The sequence below is a fragment of the Eumetopias jubatus genome, unplaced genomic scaffold (assembly GCF_037043125.1).
Source record: "Eumetopias jubatus isolate StellerSeaLion01/CBP00866 unplaced genomic scaffold, mEumJub1_p1.0 scaffold_17, whole genome shotgun sequence".
In the NCBI taxonomy this organism is placed as follows: Eukaryota; Metazoa; Chordata; class Mammalia; order Carnivora; family Otariidae; genus Eumetopias; species Eumetopias jubatus.
The window spans coordinates 59,543,713-59,559,818 of record NW_028274823.1 but is presented as its reverse complement, the minus strand read 5'-3'; the positions used below and the strand labels follow the sequence as shown (position 1 = coordinate 59,559,818).

At 34.0% G+C, this 16,106-nt stretch overlaps 1 protein-coding gene and 1 pseudogene across 4 annotated transcripts in view; both read right to left on the bottom strand.

Annotated features, from left to right (window-relative positions):
• Positions 1-16,106, bottom strand: part of HERC4 (HECT and RLD domain containing E3 ubiquitin protein ligase 4) — a 131,328-nt gene that overhangs the window by 40,909 nt on the left and 74,313 nt on the right. For all 4 annotated transcript variants that reach the window (XM_088019910.1, XM_028109495.2, XM_028109497.2 and 1 more), the window contains 6 exons: positions 14,857-14,933; positions 14,454-14,578; positions 13,172-13,231; positions 12,930-13,041; positions 12,240-12,429; positions 10,576-10,748 (listed from right to left, as the gene is read on the bottom strand). In XM_088019910.1, the coding sequence (XP_087876036.1) occupies positions 10,576-10,748; positions 12,240-12,429; positions 12,930-13,041; positions 13,172-13,231; positions 14,454-14,578; positions 14,857-14,933 (737 nt within the window). The remainder of the gene's footprint in view (positions 1-10,575; positions 10,749-12,239; positions 12,430-12,929; positions 13,042-13,171; positions 13,232-14,453; positions 14,579-14,856; positions 14,934-16,106) is intronic.
• LOC114214234 (5S ribosomal RNA) lies at positions 13,473-13,591 on the bottom strand (annotated as a pseudogene).

The window sequence follows — 16,106 nt, the reverse complement described above, 5'->3', positions numbered from 1 at the left end:
ATACAAATCCCAGAAAGGAATCCAGAGGGTGAAGCCAAAAAACCAGCATGCAAAGTCCTCCCACATCTTTACCTCTCTTTTTTTAATGCTCATTTGTTTATTTATTTGAGAGAGAGAGAGAGAAAGTGAGCAAGTAAGCACCAGCAGGGGGAGGGGCAGAGGGAGAGAGAGTCCGATTCCACTCCGGCCTTCATTCCAAGACCCCAGGATCATGACTTGAGCCTAAGGCAGCCGCTTAACTGACTGAGCCATCCAGGCGTCCCACTTTGGCTAACCTCTCAAACCATGAGTGCACAAGGTGAGACCTGGGGGAAAAAAAACACATCCCAGCAGAGAGCAGCAACTGGGAGGCTACTCTTAGAAGCAGACTTCAAGACAAGCATTTCTAGAGAAAAAAAAAAAATGCACATTTGATAAGCATGATAAAAGGACTGATTTATCAAGAAGTCATGTAACAATTCCAAATTAACAGTGCTGCAAAATACATGAAGGGAGAATTGACAGAATTTGTTGCTAATTTTAACACCCCTCTCTTGATTACTGATAGAGAAAAAACAGACAAAAGCAAGCACCAAGCACCAAAGATCTGAACAATTTCAAACAACTTGAATTCACCATAGAATATCCCACCCAATAATTGTATACAGAATGTTCACTAAAATACTAAAATAAAATATCCTGGACCACAAAACAAGTCTTAATAAATAAATACATTTAAAGGAATCCAAAGTATAATGAAGTATGTTCTCTGACCACAATGGAATTAAATGAAAAGTCAGTAACTAAAAGATATTTGGAAAATCCTAGGACATAGGACTTGAAACTGTTAACACCTCTAAATAACCGAAAATGTCTCTTGAATCCATCAGAGCACTAAAGCCATAAGATAATCGGGTAGTCTGAATCCCAAGGATTGACAGTTACTTCTAAAGAGAAACAGAATGCTAGAAAAAGGTCACCTGTGGCAAAGCAAGAAGAAGATACCACTGTCAAGCAAGCAGGGAAGAAGAAATCAGTTAAAATTCTAAGAAACTGCTAATGGCTGAGTATGGAATAGCCTGACAGTATAAAACCCCTAGGTGCCCCCAGACAGTTTGCATGCACTCACAGGTTCTTTTCCACACACCTCCAATGGGTAGCCATGAGGATGACTGGAAACAGGGTAAAAGATCATGAGTCTCTCTTAGTGGTGCAAGGAATTGGCTGCCACCATGACAAAAAAAAAAAAAAAGCCTGCTACCCTGCCTAGTCGTAAATCACTGAGGAAGGTGAAGCAAATTCCATGCCTCATTGTTGGAGGGAAAAAACCCTCACCTCAATAGTCAGAAGGAATGGGGATAAGAACAGTCCCAAGCCCAGAATCTTCTATCAGTAGGACTAGAGGACCTGATGAGGGAGGGATCAGAAACTCTGAGAAAGTCCCACCTTAAGGTCCAAGCATACATAATCACCTAAGACCAACGCCATACAGTAACAACAAAGAACATTTCCTGTGTCCACTCCTCTATTAACTTTGAAAGCACTGAGTTAACAAGCAAGACCACTTTACCACTGAGGAGGGGGCAAGAGTGAGAAGAGAAACCCCTCTATCAAGCAGGCATACAGAGCAAATACAAACACTGAGAAAAAAACTGACACTTCACCTCTGTCCTACATCTCAGGCAGCATTAGAGGAATCTGAGGCCTCTGGTTCAATGAAGATAACTATAGCAAAATAAAAACTCAATCCCAGTTTAACTCCTGACTAGACTGACTTAAGTCCCCACATTAGCCACACAGAAGAGGTGTACCCATTCATAGGCTTTAAATCTCTTTACTTCAGCCTTTACTCTTTTATGGACAATCAAAAATTATGAGACATATGAAAAAAAAAAACAAGAAAAACAAAACAATCAAACAAAAACCACACACAAAAAAGTCTAGAGGCATAGCAATCAACAGAGCCAGACTCAAAAGATAATTCAGATGTTGGAGCAAGAAGACAGAGGCTTTAGGAAAATATTTTGAACTTAATGAAAATAAAAACACAACATATCAAAATTTGTGGGATGCTGGTCAAACAGGGCATAGAAGAAAACAGCATTAAATGATCATGTTAGAAAAAAAAGGTCTAAAACCAATGATCTAAGCCTCTGTTTCAAGGATGTAAAAATAATGATCAAATTAAGGACAAATCAAGTAGAGAAAAGGATATAAAGATAAGAACAGAAATTGATGAAAGAGAAAAAAAAACATGAGAAAAACCAATGAAAGCAAATGTGTTTTAATGAAAATATCAATACAGTTGAAAGACTCTGAGAAAGATGGAGAAGACACAAATTACCACTATCAGGAATGAAAAAGGGGGCATCACCATACAGACATACATAAACAGCGCCACATGGACTTACCAAAACTGACTCAAGAAGAAATAGAAAACATGAATTATACTCTATTTTTAAAATTTAATATGACATTTTAAAATTTCCCAAAAGAAAATTCCAGGTTAAGACAGTTTCACTGATGAATTCTATATAACATTTAAGGAAGAAATAATACCAATCTTAAACTCAGAAAAGAGAGAAAGAGGGATTATTTCTTAATTCGTTTTATGAAGTTAGAGTAACCTTGATACTAAAAGTCAATGACAATATGAGAAACAAAAATTATCAGATCAACATCCTTCATGAATATAGACATAAAACCTTCAATAAAATATTAGCAAATTAAGCCCAATAATATATATATAAAGTATAACATACAATGCCCAAGTGGAATCCCAGGAATGTAAGGTTCAAGTATCAATGAATTTCACTATATTTCAGAAAAAAGGCAGAAAAGAAAAAAAAATGGCTTGTTCATCTCAACAGATGCACAGAAAAGCATCTAACAAAATTCAGCAACTCTTCATAATAAACACTCTAAGCAAAACAGGAATAGAAGGGGACTTCTTCAAACAGATAAAGCCCATCTAAAAAAAACACATTTTACAGCTACCATGATACTTATTGATAAAATATTGAATGCTTTCTTTCTAAGACTAGGAACTAGGCAAGGATGTCCACTGCAACCATTATAGTCAATAAGGGAAGAAAATAACAAGCTTGTGTACATAAAAAATCCAAATGAATCTGTAAGAGAATTATTGAAACTAATAAATTAATTTACCAAGGTCACAGAGTACAAGGCCAATACACAAAACACAAGTGAATTTCTCCATACTAGCAATAAACAATTGGAAAATAAAAAAAATTAAATTTCATTTACAATAGCAACAAAATATTTAGGAATAATTTTTTTTAAAGATTTTATTTATTTATTTGAGAGAGAGAGAGAGAGAGAGAGACAGCAAGAGAGGGAACACAATCAGAGGGAGTGGGAGAAGGAGAAGCAGGCTTCCCGCTGAGCAGGGAGTCTGACGCGGGGCTCGATCCCAGGACCCTGGGACCATGACCTGAGCCAAAGGCAGACGCTTAACGACTGAGCCACCCAAGCATCCCTAGGAATAAATTTAACAAAAGATGTTTAAGACCTCAGAACTGCAAAACATTGCTGACAGAAAATAGAGACCCAAATATATAAAGATACATACTTTGTTCACAAATAGTAAAAGACAGATAAGACTCAATAAATGAAAGAAAGAAAAGAAATCTGACTGGACTCAAGTTTTTTAAAAAGCAGCAATACAAAAAATTTTTTGGTACAACAGAAGAAATTTGAATATGCCTGGATAGGTAGATGATATTACAGAATTACAGTTAAGAAAAATAATAGTATTGCTGTTATATAGGAAAATGCCCAAGAAGAAGAATGATGAGGTGGTATCAGGATTTACTTTCAAACGACAAGAAAAAAGTATATACACACACAGATGGAAAAGCAAATGTGACAGCATATTAACAATTACTGAATCTAGAATGGAGGGCATGTACGTATCTATTTCATTTGTCTTTCAATATTTCTTTATATATAAAGATATTCAAAATAAAAATTGAAGAGTAAAGTGAATGAAAAGGATTTCAAAAGAAAGTTTGAGGAAGAAAATTCTAGGCAAATAGCATGAGCTAAAAGAAAAATTTCAGAGGGAAATAAGGCTTTAGAGTCAATAAATGATAGAATCAGAGTGATATTAAAATTTTCTGTTGATGGTGTGAAATACAGTCAAAAATAAGTACAGAGGCTAGTGGTAGGGAAATAAATCAAGATATTAAAGACTCAAGATTTCTAGATAATAAGAAAGAATGCAGGGGCTGTGGTAGCTAATTGATATAGAAAAGAGTCAAAGCCAACTTCAAAATTCAAGCATGAAGAACAGAAAAACAAATGCTGGCAACACAAACAAGCATTAAGTCAGGAAAAGATGACAATTTGGGTAGGAGAAGAGAGCTGGGAAGGATGAGAAACTTGGTATTAAATCATTTTTTATTTTAAAATGATGGCAAGAGAAAGGTTTGCCTAAAACACATAACTGAGAACATTTTCCTTAAAGGAGACAAAGCTGTGGCAGGAGGTGAGACAGAGGTAGAAAGTAAAACAAAAAGGGCCAAATACAGACCACTAAGAAAGATGCCACATTTAGGAGAAGAAAATAAGACATCAAAAGAAACAATGTGATCTAACATACAAACTAAATAAAACTAGCTAAATATCCTATAAAATGTAACAAAACTAGTTGTTTATAATTTTAAAAAATAACTAAACCAACTAAGTAGCATTCAAAAAGGAACAAAAGAAATCATTTAGTAGAGGTATAAATCTATGAGACAGTGCTTGTGTCCAAACAGGTGCTCTATAACCATGAGGTGAATGAATGGACAAATAAAATGAGTAACAGATATATATACATATATATCTGTATATATCTATATAGTTCGTGCTTCTAATGACACTTAACATTTTCACTGAAATGCAAATTTTACCTTAAAATCCACCCAGATGTTATGTTCCACAAATGTAACAACATTATGGACCACTTACTAAATAGACCTCATGTACATTACCTCATTTAATTTTTAAAACAACCCTATGAAATAGATACTATTATTATCATATAGATGAATATACTAAGGCTTAGAGTTCAAGAATCTTAACCAAGGTCACACAGCTAGGAGCCAGAAATCTAACACAGGCCTCTGTAATACGCATGCACTTTTTCTTAATAAACATGCATTTTGGGGGCACTTAGGTGGCTAAGTCAGTTAAGCGCTGACTCTTGATTTCGACTCAAGCCATGATCTCAGGGTCGTGAGATGCAGCCTGAGTGGGGCTCCGTGGTTAGTGGGGAGTCTGCTTGAGATTCTCTCCCTTTGCATGCACATGCAAAGTGCACATGCATGTACTCTCTAATAAATAAAATCTTTAAAAAATGCATTCTTAACTCACTATACAATTTTATTCAATGTATGTTCATATATATATGAATACATATGAATATATGACTATTTGCATAGATAAATGTGTGCAACATATATTTAGAATATATAAACATATTTTTTTCTTTCTGTTAATGTTTAAAAGCTGGCTCAGTCAGAAGAGTATGTGACTCTCAATCCTGGGGCTATGAGTCTGAGCCCCACACTGGGTGCAGAGATTACTTAAAAATAAATAAATAAGCTTTGTTTTATTATTATTTTTAAAAGATTTTATTCATTTGACAAAGGGTGGGAGGAGAGAGCAAGCACAAGCAGGGGGAGCAGCAGGCAGAGGGATACATTAGTATTATTGCCTAAAATATACAAAATAAAATCTATATTTGTTTGATAACACTTTTATTTCACATTTTCATTACTCTTTAGTGTTCTGGTTTATAAACCTCAGTTCAGAGGTAGTATATGTTAAGTATATATGTGTGCCTTATCTGGGATCATGACCAGAGGCAGCCACTTAACCGACTGAGCCACACAGGTACCCCAATAAATAAACTTTAAAGAATTTTTTTATTTTTATTTTATTTATTTATTTTTTTAGAATTTTTTAAATAAGTAAAACTGTCATCAAGTACAACCAATGCTTGATCCTGTGGTCTACTCTTAAGGGAACAAATAACCCAGTTTAAAAAGCACATGTTAATAATGCTGTGTTCATATCCGACTCCTGATTTTGGCTTAGGTCATGATTTCAGGGTCATGGGATCAAGCCCCACACTGGGCTCCACATTCAGTGGGGAGTCTTGCCTGAGATTTTCTCCCTTTCCTTCTCCTTCCCCACTCTCCCCACCGCACGCAAGCATGTGCGTGCGTACTCTCTCAGATAAACAAATAAATCTTTAAAAAAAAATGCTGCTGCTGTCATTTTCAAAGTTGATACTTTTAATCCCTCTATTTGGTGACAAAAGCACTCTGAGCTCTTATTTTCACTGTTGGATTAAATTTTATCTGTGGTCAGGAAACACATTTGGGAGAAACTGACCGGAGTAAAACCACTATTCCTGGCTTTCAAACAAAACAAAGATATTTAATTTATATATGGAGATCAAAACCTTCATCTGAGAGAAGGGGTGAGCAAACTATAGCCTGTGAGCCAAATCCTGCCCACAGACTGTTTTTGTAAATAATGTACTGGAAAGTTGCCATGCCCATCCATCTACATACTGTCTGCAGCAGAGTTGAGAACTTTTTTTTTTTTTTTTTGAGAGTTGAGTAATTTCAAGAGAAACCATATGACTTGTAAAGTATAAAATATTACTACCTGGCCCTTTACAGGTAAAATTTGCAGGCCCCTGCCCTAGCATCTTTCGCCAAGCTCTGTCTACTAATAAATAAAACATACACAACAATTACACAAAAAACTCTTTGGCCTTTCCCTAATATTTGTTTATAAACATAAACACCAACTTTTAATCACATTGGACTCTAAAATTTAGTGAGTCCTGTACAAAATGCTTCACATCTCACTGACCAATATATATTTTTATCTTAAATATTTTAGATTTTAAAAGGTAAACTGTAGTTTCCTTTGCCAATAGCGACCAATGTTTTCAGTTTGTATATTCTGCAGATAGATCTGTTTTTGGAAAGAAGTGCTATGTTAGAATAAAAACAATTCAGAAATTCAGTTCTGGTTCAAAAACAGTCAAATATCAAATTTACACTAGGGGGAAATTATGGCTGATACTTAATTCAGTCACAATGATTTAACAACTGAAGAGAAAATCAGTTAACACTGCTTTTAAAAACAGGGAAATTAAGAGACTGAACAAGAAGACTGATCTAAAAGACCTCATACATATATATATTTACATATAAAATCAACAGTTTTAAAATATATATATATATATATATAAATATATTTGTATGGTAGATAACATTGACATTATTTTGTCCAGGAAGCCTTCATTTATTCTTCAGAGTATGAGCCCTCTTATGTGTTCTCACAGCACCCTTAGTTTTCCTTAATCTTGCACTTACCATGCTTTATAACACAAATGCTTATTTATTTGTATGTATATAACTGCTCTACATTTATAATCTCAACAAGGGCAGAAATCACATCTTTTCTTTATCACTGCATCCCTAATGTCTAATACAATGATAAGAACATAGTAGGCACTCAGTAAATATTCGTGAAATGAATAAAAAAGAAATCACAAGTTCAAAACAACCTATACATTAGTATTATTGCCTAAAATATACAAAATAAAATCTATATATGTTTGATCATAACACTTTTATTTCACATTTTCATTACTGTTTAGTATTCTGGTTTATAAACCTCAGTTCAGAGGTAGTATATGTTAAGTATATATGTGTGCCTTATCTGGTTTATTTAGGGGTTCTTTACCAAAAAAAATTTTTTTTTGAAAATCACTGATTTAGAAGATTAGCATGATATGTAGCAATTAGGCAAGAGAGACCAAGTCAGTCTTCTCTTTCGGCATCTCAGTATCTCTACAATGTACTGTGTCAAAACTCAAAAAACTACTAAATAACTGAACGACTTGCCAATAAACTCATTATCTGGTAATATATCCATTCCTGACAGCAAGTACCAAAGCTATCTTTCTTATAATACCATTTGGAACACTGGGAGTGATTTTTAACTTAAAAGCTTTTGAAAGGACATGACATAAGGGAGGAACCAGTCATCCACATATCCTGAAATGATTAGTAAACACACGGTCCAATTCTCTAGTTCCTAATCCTTGACCAGTAGGTCAAGAAGGCAACCATTTGAGGAAACTTCTAATTTTCAACCATGGATCAGAGAGAAGGAATATATTCACAGCTGTCATACAGAAGGTGTCTTTGAAAATACAAGTTTCTGAGAAGCAACTTGGGTTTCACTAAAAATGAAAATGAATCATCCCTGATGGTTAATATCCACAAATATCTATTTATGGCAGATTAAGACCAAGGAAAGTTTTCTTCAAAGTAAGGAGTAGGAGAAAGATAAGTGATCGCCCTAAGGACTCCCAGTAAGAGATGCTTCAGACATTAATAACATCATTCTGCTTTTGAGTATGTAACAACTTCAAACAACAACCCAGTTTCCTCATAACCCAATAAATCAAATTGAAAGTAGCCGTTTCCCATCCAAATGGTGGTAGTGGTGGTAACAAAATCAGTGCCTTATGAATGTGGAATATTACATATATTATATAATTTGAATAATACATTAATCCTGGGAAACTATCAAGGACAGTATTTTAATCCTTTTTTTATAGATAATTAATTCTCCACTTACATATATGATAAAGAGAAAGACTTGTTCAAAATTACACTGATAGGAAGCAGCAAAAATGGTCTTTTAACAATAAAATGCTATCTGCAATTATGTAAGTATGAACCTCTAGATCTAGGGGCATAAAATAAAAACAAACCCCTTTCTAAACATGTTCTATTACCATACCCACTAAGAGAAGTACATTAAAAATGGCAGGGACTTTGGAAGTAGATTTGTATTTGTATTTCAACTCTGTTATTTATTGGTTTATGATCTTTGACATTTAGATTAGGGGGCAAAATATAAACTATACAGAGTTTAAGAAGTTAAATGAAGACTATATGTCAAGTGCTCACATGAATTAATGTACAAGGGAGGTTCTAATCTTGGCCACTGTTAAAATTATTTCCTCTTCCCTTTTAGCCAGCAAGAACATCGGATCCTAGTATCTAGCATGGCTCCATCAAAAAGGTCTCTGGAGACGAAGCCCCATAGGGTTCGACCTCAGTACACGTTGAGGCTTCTGTAGCTAGGCAAAGAACTTACTTGCTCAAGTTCAGTCTTTGTGAAAAAAAAGTTCAATTTCCCCTCCTTCTCCCACCTTCTCCTTAACTTGTGGTAAAAGATACAGCTAAGGAAACAATTATTTTTTAAAGGAGTAATAAAGACAAGCAGATAAAGAAGTGAGAGAGTGAATAATTATTTGGCAATAGGGTCCAGCTGACAAAGGATGGTTCACTGAAGTAACAGGAAAACAGAGTCCAGAGGAAAGAAAAAAAATCTAATTAATCTCTTGAATCCCTGTCTAGACAAAAGGCATAGAGAAAAGTAGAGACTCATCCTATGAAGATAGAGGATCTTAACAGCAGTTTATTGCAGAATCCAATTAACTCTAAAATTCTGCAAGAAAGCCTTGTTTTGGGAAAGGCAAAAGACAGAATGACTTGTTTCCCCACGGAAAGAAATTGCAATCATCTCTTCAATTATAATAAGAGAAATGACTACTTTACTAGGAATCTTGAACATATTCAATACCAAAGAAAAAAATAAATTCAAGAAGTTTAACTTCTTTCCTTCATAGGAAATACCCAGGAACCTCACTAAAATAAGAAGGATTATCTCTTTTATCCCTTAACATTTACCTTAGTACTAGGCAAGAAGGGTCTGAAAATGCTCAAGAAGCTAAGTAAGGAGAGGAAACTAAAGATTAAAGGTTTGAATGGGTTTTTTAGTGATTCTAGAGATAAGAAACATATGCTTCTCCCTTAGGTCATGTCTCCCAAAATAGCTTCTCAAGAATACCAAATGGCATAACAGAGATATACCTACCAGCTGTCAGGGATGTCTCAAATCCATCTTTAATGAAACAGCTGAGACTCTACTTCTTCATATAGCTTTGAACTGCTACAAGTGTAAAGGGTACTATTTCTTACACTGGGAAGAAGGGCAGGAAAGAACAATAGGCAAATTAATGAATTATATATGGTTCCAATTTCAAGTTAGTCGTTTGTTTCAAGTGGAATGTTCTACTTTGATTGAAACCATTAGTACCCAATAACAAAATAACTTGAGTTTAAATATTCATAATCACAACTAGGATGCAATCTCTCTCATATAATAACCACTTATAAATGACAAAAATCATATTTAAACTAACAAATTATGTTCTTCACAAGGAAATGTAAGAATTCTAATTCATTAGTATGCTATTGTTCTGCCCAACTACAGACAAGTTACCTACAAATGCCTAACAAAGTCAAGTAAGACCAAAACTCCGAAGTATGTATTATTTTTTAAAGAAAAATTTAGATAACTTTCTAAATATCTGTAATCTATATCTCTTATGCTAACCTTAATCTATAATATTAATGTTAAAATAAACATCATCAATCTGTTAGGCAGCAACGAGGAAAATAAAAGAACTATTAGACATACCCTATGCAATATTTCTAAAACCTTTAATGCAGTATGAAGAAAATTGTTGAAAATTCTTCTTTCAGAAGGGGGAATGCCGATCTTGTAGAGTTTCAAAAGATGTACCACAACTTCCTTAAAAAGTTCTACAATCTTGAGGAATAGTGGAGGTTCAAGTACTGACCACCAGTTTTCTGTTATTAAAGGGTGAACATACAAATAAAATGAATTTTTTTTAAATCACAATTTTCAAAATCATACAAGACTTTTCTTCTAAAAGCAGTAGTCTTAACCCTTTCAAAATCCCAAGAAGATCAATTTAACACAGTATTTTATGTAACATTTCTAGGGTTTACAGACACCATCCTACTCTCAAGTTAAAGAATGCTGTTCTAAAAGCTCTCAGAAACAACAATAAAGAAAGGTCTACTGAATTTATTTCTTGGCTTCCTACATTATATTAAAAACTCACTACTATACCTAACATTAAAATCAGTTACTAAAAAGTGCTTTGGGGGTGGGTACCTGGCTAGCTCAACAGGAAGAGCATGTGACTCTTGATCTCAGGGTCAGGAGTTTGAGACCCATGTTGGGTGTACAGATTAAAAACAATAAACTTGAAAAAAAACCCACACCACATCTTTAAAAAAAAAAAGTGCTTTGAAAATTAGAATTTTTAAAGATTCTAAAATCCCAATATTTAGGGATCTCTCCAAGTTATATCTTTCAACTTAACATAAAATTGAAATATTATGAAGTACCACCTTTAAAATGCAAGGTAATCCTAAAAACTGGATACTGAGAACAATGTAAAGTATTAACATGTCTGTTCTTCCCCACAATCACTATTTGTTTGTAGTTATTAACTACAAATACCATAATCTTATGAAGCAGGCAGAAATACAAAACCTTTTGACAACATGGAAGCAATACTCTTGTCAGTCCCTGCTTCACTCTTATTCACTAATTATCTCAGAATTGAGGATTCTACTCTTTGCTTACTACTTCCCTCTGCTCACTCTCAGCCTAAAACTTCTTGTACTGATTTTATGACTTCTATATATCTTAGCTTCACAAACCTATAAATTCTATCAGGAAGGAAAGTATTGGGTTAAATGTAGCAAACAAACTATAATGGCCAGGAGACAGGGATGAAATCCATACAAACTGAAAAATTAAAGTGAGAAAAGTTTAGGCCAAAAAATTACAGGAGACAGAGACAGAACAATAAAATCAGATTAGTGGTTAGAATCTCTTCTACATGGAGAGAAATAAAATCAAACAAGGGAAATTAGCAAGTGAGAGATATACAAGGCAAAGAGTTAACAGAGTTCAAAGAGGATTTAATACCCATGTTTGTCAGTTTTAATTGTTCCTCCACCTTTACTTCTTTAATAGCAAGACCAAGGGGACGAGGGAGGGGAATACAGAAAATAGTTGTTATCTTTCCTGATATGGTCTCTGCTGTTGTGTTTGATTAAAATTTTAATATTTAACATGCTTTGCCTCTAACAACCAGCATGACTAGAAAAAAGCAATAAAAGAAAAACAGATTTATTTTTCTGTAAGACACTGTCAAATAAGCAGGGTAGCAAAATTTCAGACAGCAAAAAAAATTAAAAACTTATTAGCATTTTCATTTAAAGAGAAAAATTTACAAAAGAAAAAAAGACTAAAATTCTTACCAAGTACTTTCAATGGTGCCTTTTCTAGGTTCACAAGAGCTGTACCAAAGGGAATTGCTATTGTTGTGAAATTGTTGGAATCACTCATCAGGGGGCATTCTGGTAGAGTAAGATAAAATCTCAATGCTTCAACATCAGGTAAGGAGCTAGTCAGTTTAGGAATAAGATTCTTTTCCAAACTAGCTGCCACCTATATTTTGACAAAAAATAAAACCTACTTTATTTAAAATGAATGTACTTTCCAAAAAGAAGAAGAAAAATCATAAACACAGCAAACATGAAATGGTGAAAGAAATGTATCTTACAATGAATCACTGAATGTACTTTGAAGCACAGTGAAAATTAATGCCTAAGCATTGCTAAGAGCATTTTAAAAATCTTGTGCGTAAGTCTCAATTTAAATTCTCTCTAGCTATACCCCTATAAACCAACACGGTGATGTTAAGTATTAAAGGTCTACTCAAACATCTGGAGAGATTTACAGATATTTGATAGCTAAACTGTAAATTCTTTAAAATAAAACCTTATTTTAATTCTTGTATTAGCTTACATAAAAAAAATCACAGAAAGCACATCACAATGAAACATTTGAAACTATAAAGTTAATTAGGCTATAAATACACAAAATAACATGGAATATAAAATTCAACAGGCTACATAACACAAATATAAAATACTTTAAGAACAAACCTGCTGAGATATCTGAGGATGATCAGGTTGTATAAGTTTGTGGAATAAAAGCCTAGCAGCATTCATATCAACCCCTGAAAATCTGGTGCCTGTTCTATAGTGATCATCATTGCTATAAAAGAAAAAAACAGAAAAAGAAGAGAGAGAGAAGGAAAATAATAAAGCCTTAAAGTTATTTCACTTATTTAATATATTACTTAATAAATTTTAAAAATTCCGTATACCAAAGAATTACCACTTACCTAACAGCTAGAAAGCTTCCATTTAGACAACCAGAGGAAGAAAATGTTCCGTCTATTTCACTAAAAAGAAAGTTAAAAATCCCCAAATCACAAAATGAGAAATCTACTGTTCACATTTTTTAATCAAAATATTTAATATAATATTTAATGCCACAGAGCACTCCTCTAACCAATACTCAACCAGTATAAATCAAAATTTTATAAATTACTAAATTACTAAGGATTAAAGTAATACTGCTTACCCTAGACTTTCTCAAATTCATCAGACTAATCCTATGTTCGTTCCTTCTTTTTTTTTTAAAGCCTACAGCACCCAGTATTCCCAGGCGGTCTCCCATCCAAGTACTAACCAGGCCCGACCCTGCTCAGCTTCCGAAATCAAAAGAGATCAGGGGCATTCAGGATGGTATGACCACAGACACAAATCTGATGTTGTTAAAAAAACATTTTTTTTACATAAACATATACATTTAATTTTCTTAATTATACATGATGGTAAATCTTTTTTTTTTTTTAAAGATTTTATTTATTTATTTGAGAGAGAGAGAGAATGAGAGAGAGCACGAGAGGGAAGAGGGTCAGAGGGAGAAGCAGACTCCCTGCTGAGCAGGGAGCCCGATGCGGGACTCGATCCCGGGACTCCAGGATCATGACCTGAGCCGAAGGCAGTCGCTTAACCAACTGAGCCACCCAGGCGCCCCTACATGATGGTAAATCTAACGTAGGATTTTTTTTTTTTTTTTGAAGTCCACTCTTTGGCTTTTAAGAAAAATTTTAATTTGGGAAAACAATCTATAATTAAAAAACAGCTTCTCAGATATAGTCCCTCATCCCCAAAACCAATGCTACCTGCAGTAACAGAAAACTCTTAACTACTAAACAAGTTCATCTATAAGCAAAATATTCAAGAAAGATTTAATTTTAATACTTAAGTCTTTTAGGGAGTATAAAAGTTAAAAGACAGTGAACACTAGGAAGCTAAGAAGTAACATTATTTTAAATGCAATCCTAAAGTGATTGTGTTTAATATTTTATCATTTAATATTATGTATATGAAAGAATTACAACATATATAAATTCAAATGAGATCTCTTAAAATATCCATTATTATAGAAATTCTAGACATTTAAACTTATGTATGATTTTTTTTTTGGTGAGTGATATTAATAAAATATTTATTAAAATAAAAACTTCTAAGTATTTTTACTTCTAAGTACAAGATAGCACTACCATGTAGGTAAAAGGTTGTGTTTGTGTTGTGTAGGTAAAATGTTTTTCTTACTTGGCTATCTCCACAGGCAACCTTCCAGAGGGGTAGCTCAGCCATTTTTGAATTAGAGCTTCATTCACAGTCCAGATCTGCTTCGAAGGATCAGGACATCTAAAGTCATCTGGTGGTCCACAGTTCTAAATTTAAAATAAGTAGATTAGCAGGAAAGAAGATATATATATATATAACTTACACCAAGGCACTCCACTATGTATTTAGGTTTTTTTTTTAACAGAATATATCTCTACTAAATACCTGAAACAATACTTATCAACTAGATCAGAAAAATTCTGTAGACTTGGGGGCAAAAAAATTTAAGGCAATTACTTTGTAACATACAAAGAACATTAATATGGGCTTTAAAAATTCTTCAAAGTTATTTGAGCTCAGTAATTATTTGTATGACTACTCTTACCTGGCGATTAGAATAATGTGAAAAGCTTTGATCTCCCCCTGAGAAAATTCTTTTCACACAGAAATATTCTTCAGAATCTGTAATAAAAATAAGATGTAAAGAAATTCAAGATTTATATGACATTTTCAGAGCATCAAATATGCTACTGGATTTTCTCTTAATAATCTAACTCAATTAGACCTCCCATTCAGCTTTCAATGATATAAAATGACTTGGAATATTTTGATTACTATGGAAATGAGATTGACCAAGTGATACACATTGAATAATTCCATAAGCATAAACAGCACTTGGTAAGTTTGCCAAGTCTTTCTTCTGGCTTACACAAAAAGGTGGTGTTTTCTAGTCTGTCTTTTTTATCTCAATATATTTTACTTTAAACTGAAGATGATGTAAAAGTGAATGAAGGGTATAAAAGACAGCTCAGAAGAAAATAAAAATTAAGAATATTCATTTTTTGGGGGCGCCTGGGTGGCTCAGTCGTTCAGCGTCTGCCTTCGGCTCAGGTCATGATCCCAGGGTCGTGGGATCGAGCCCCGCATCAGGCTCCCTGCTCCGCGGGAGGCCTGCTTCTCCATCTCCCACTCCCCCTGCTTGTGTTCCCTCTCTCGCTGTCTCTCTGTCAAATAAATAAAATCTTCAAAAAAAAAAAAAAATGAGGGAGGCAACAATGTTGTGTTAAAAAAAACAGAATATTCATTTTTTTAAAAGAATGAAAACAAACAAGTAAATGTTAAAACTTCCTGAGTAAAATACTTGATAATGCAAAATTATTTTCTTTTAATATAGCTGTACAAAAGTAAGATGACACACAGAGCTCTTCATTGATAACTATTTTATCAATAAAACCCAAATTCACCGCCTGGGTGACACAGTCAGTTAAGCCCCGACTACTCTAGGTTTCCGTTCAGGTTGTGATCTCGAGCCCTATGTCAGTCTCTGTGCTCTGCTCTCAGTGGGAGTCAGCTTCTGCTTAAGACTCCCCCTCTGTACCTCCCCCCACCCCTCTCTCTCTCGAAAAAAGAAACCTTAAAAAAAAAAAAAATCCAGTCCAAAAAAATTAATAAGCATATTTAGTAGCCGTAAAATTAAGACAATAACGTTCTTTTTCAAAAAGATATTTGATGCATCTTCCTTTCTTTTTTTTTGCTTCTCAAAATGGAAGGAGTATCTATTATCAAAAGTACTGCGGGGAGTGGGGGAGAGTACTGCTTGGCTAGTACTCAGAGGTATCACATACCAACACATCA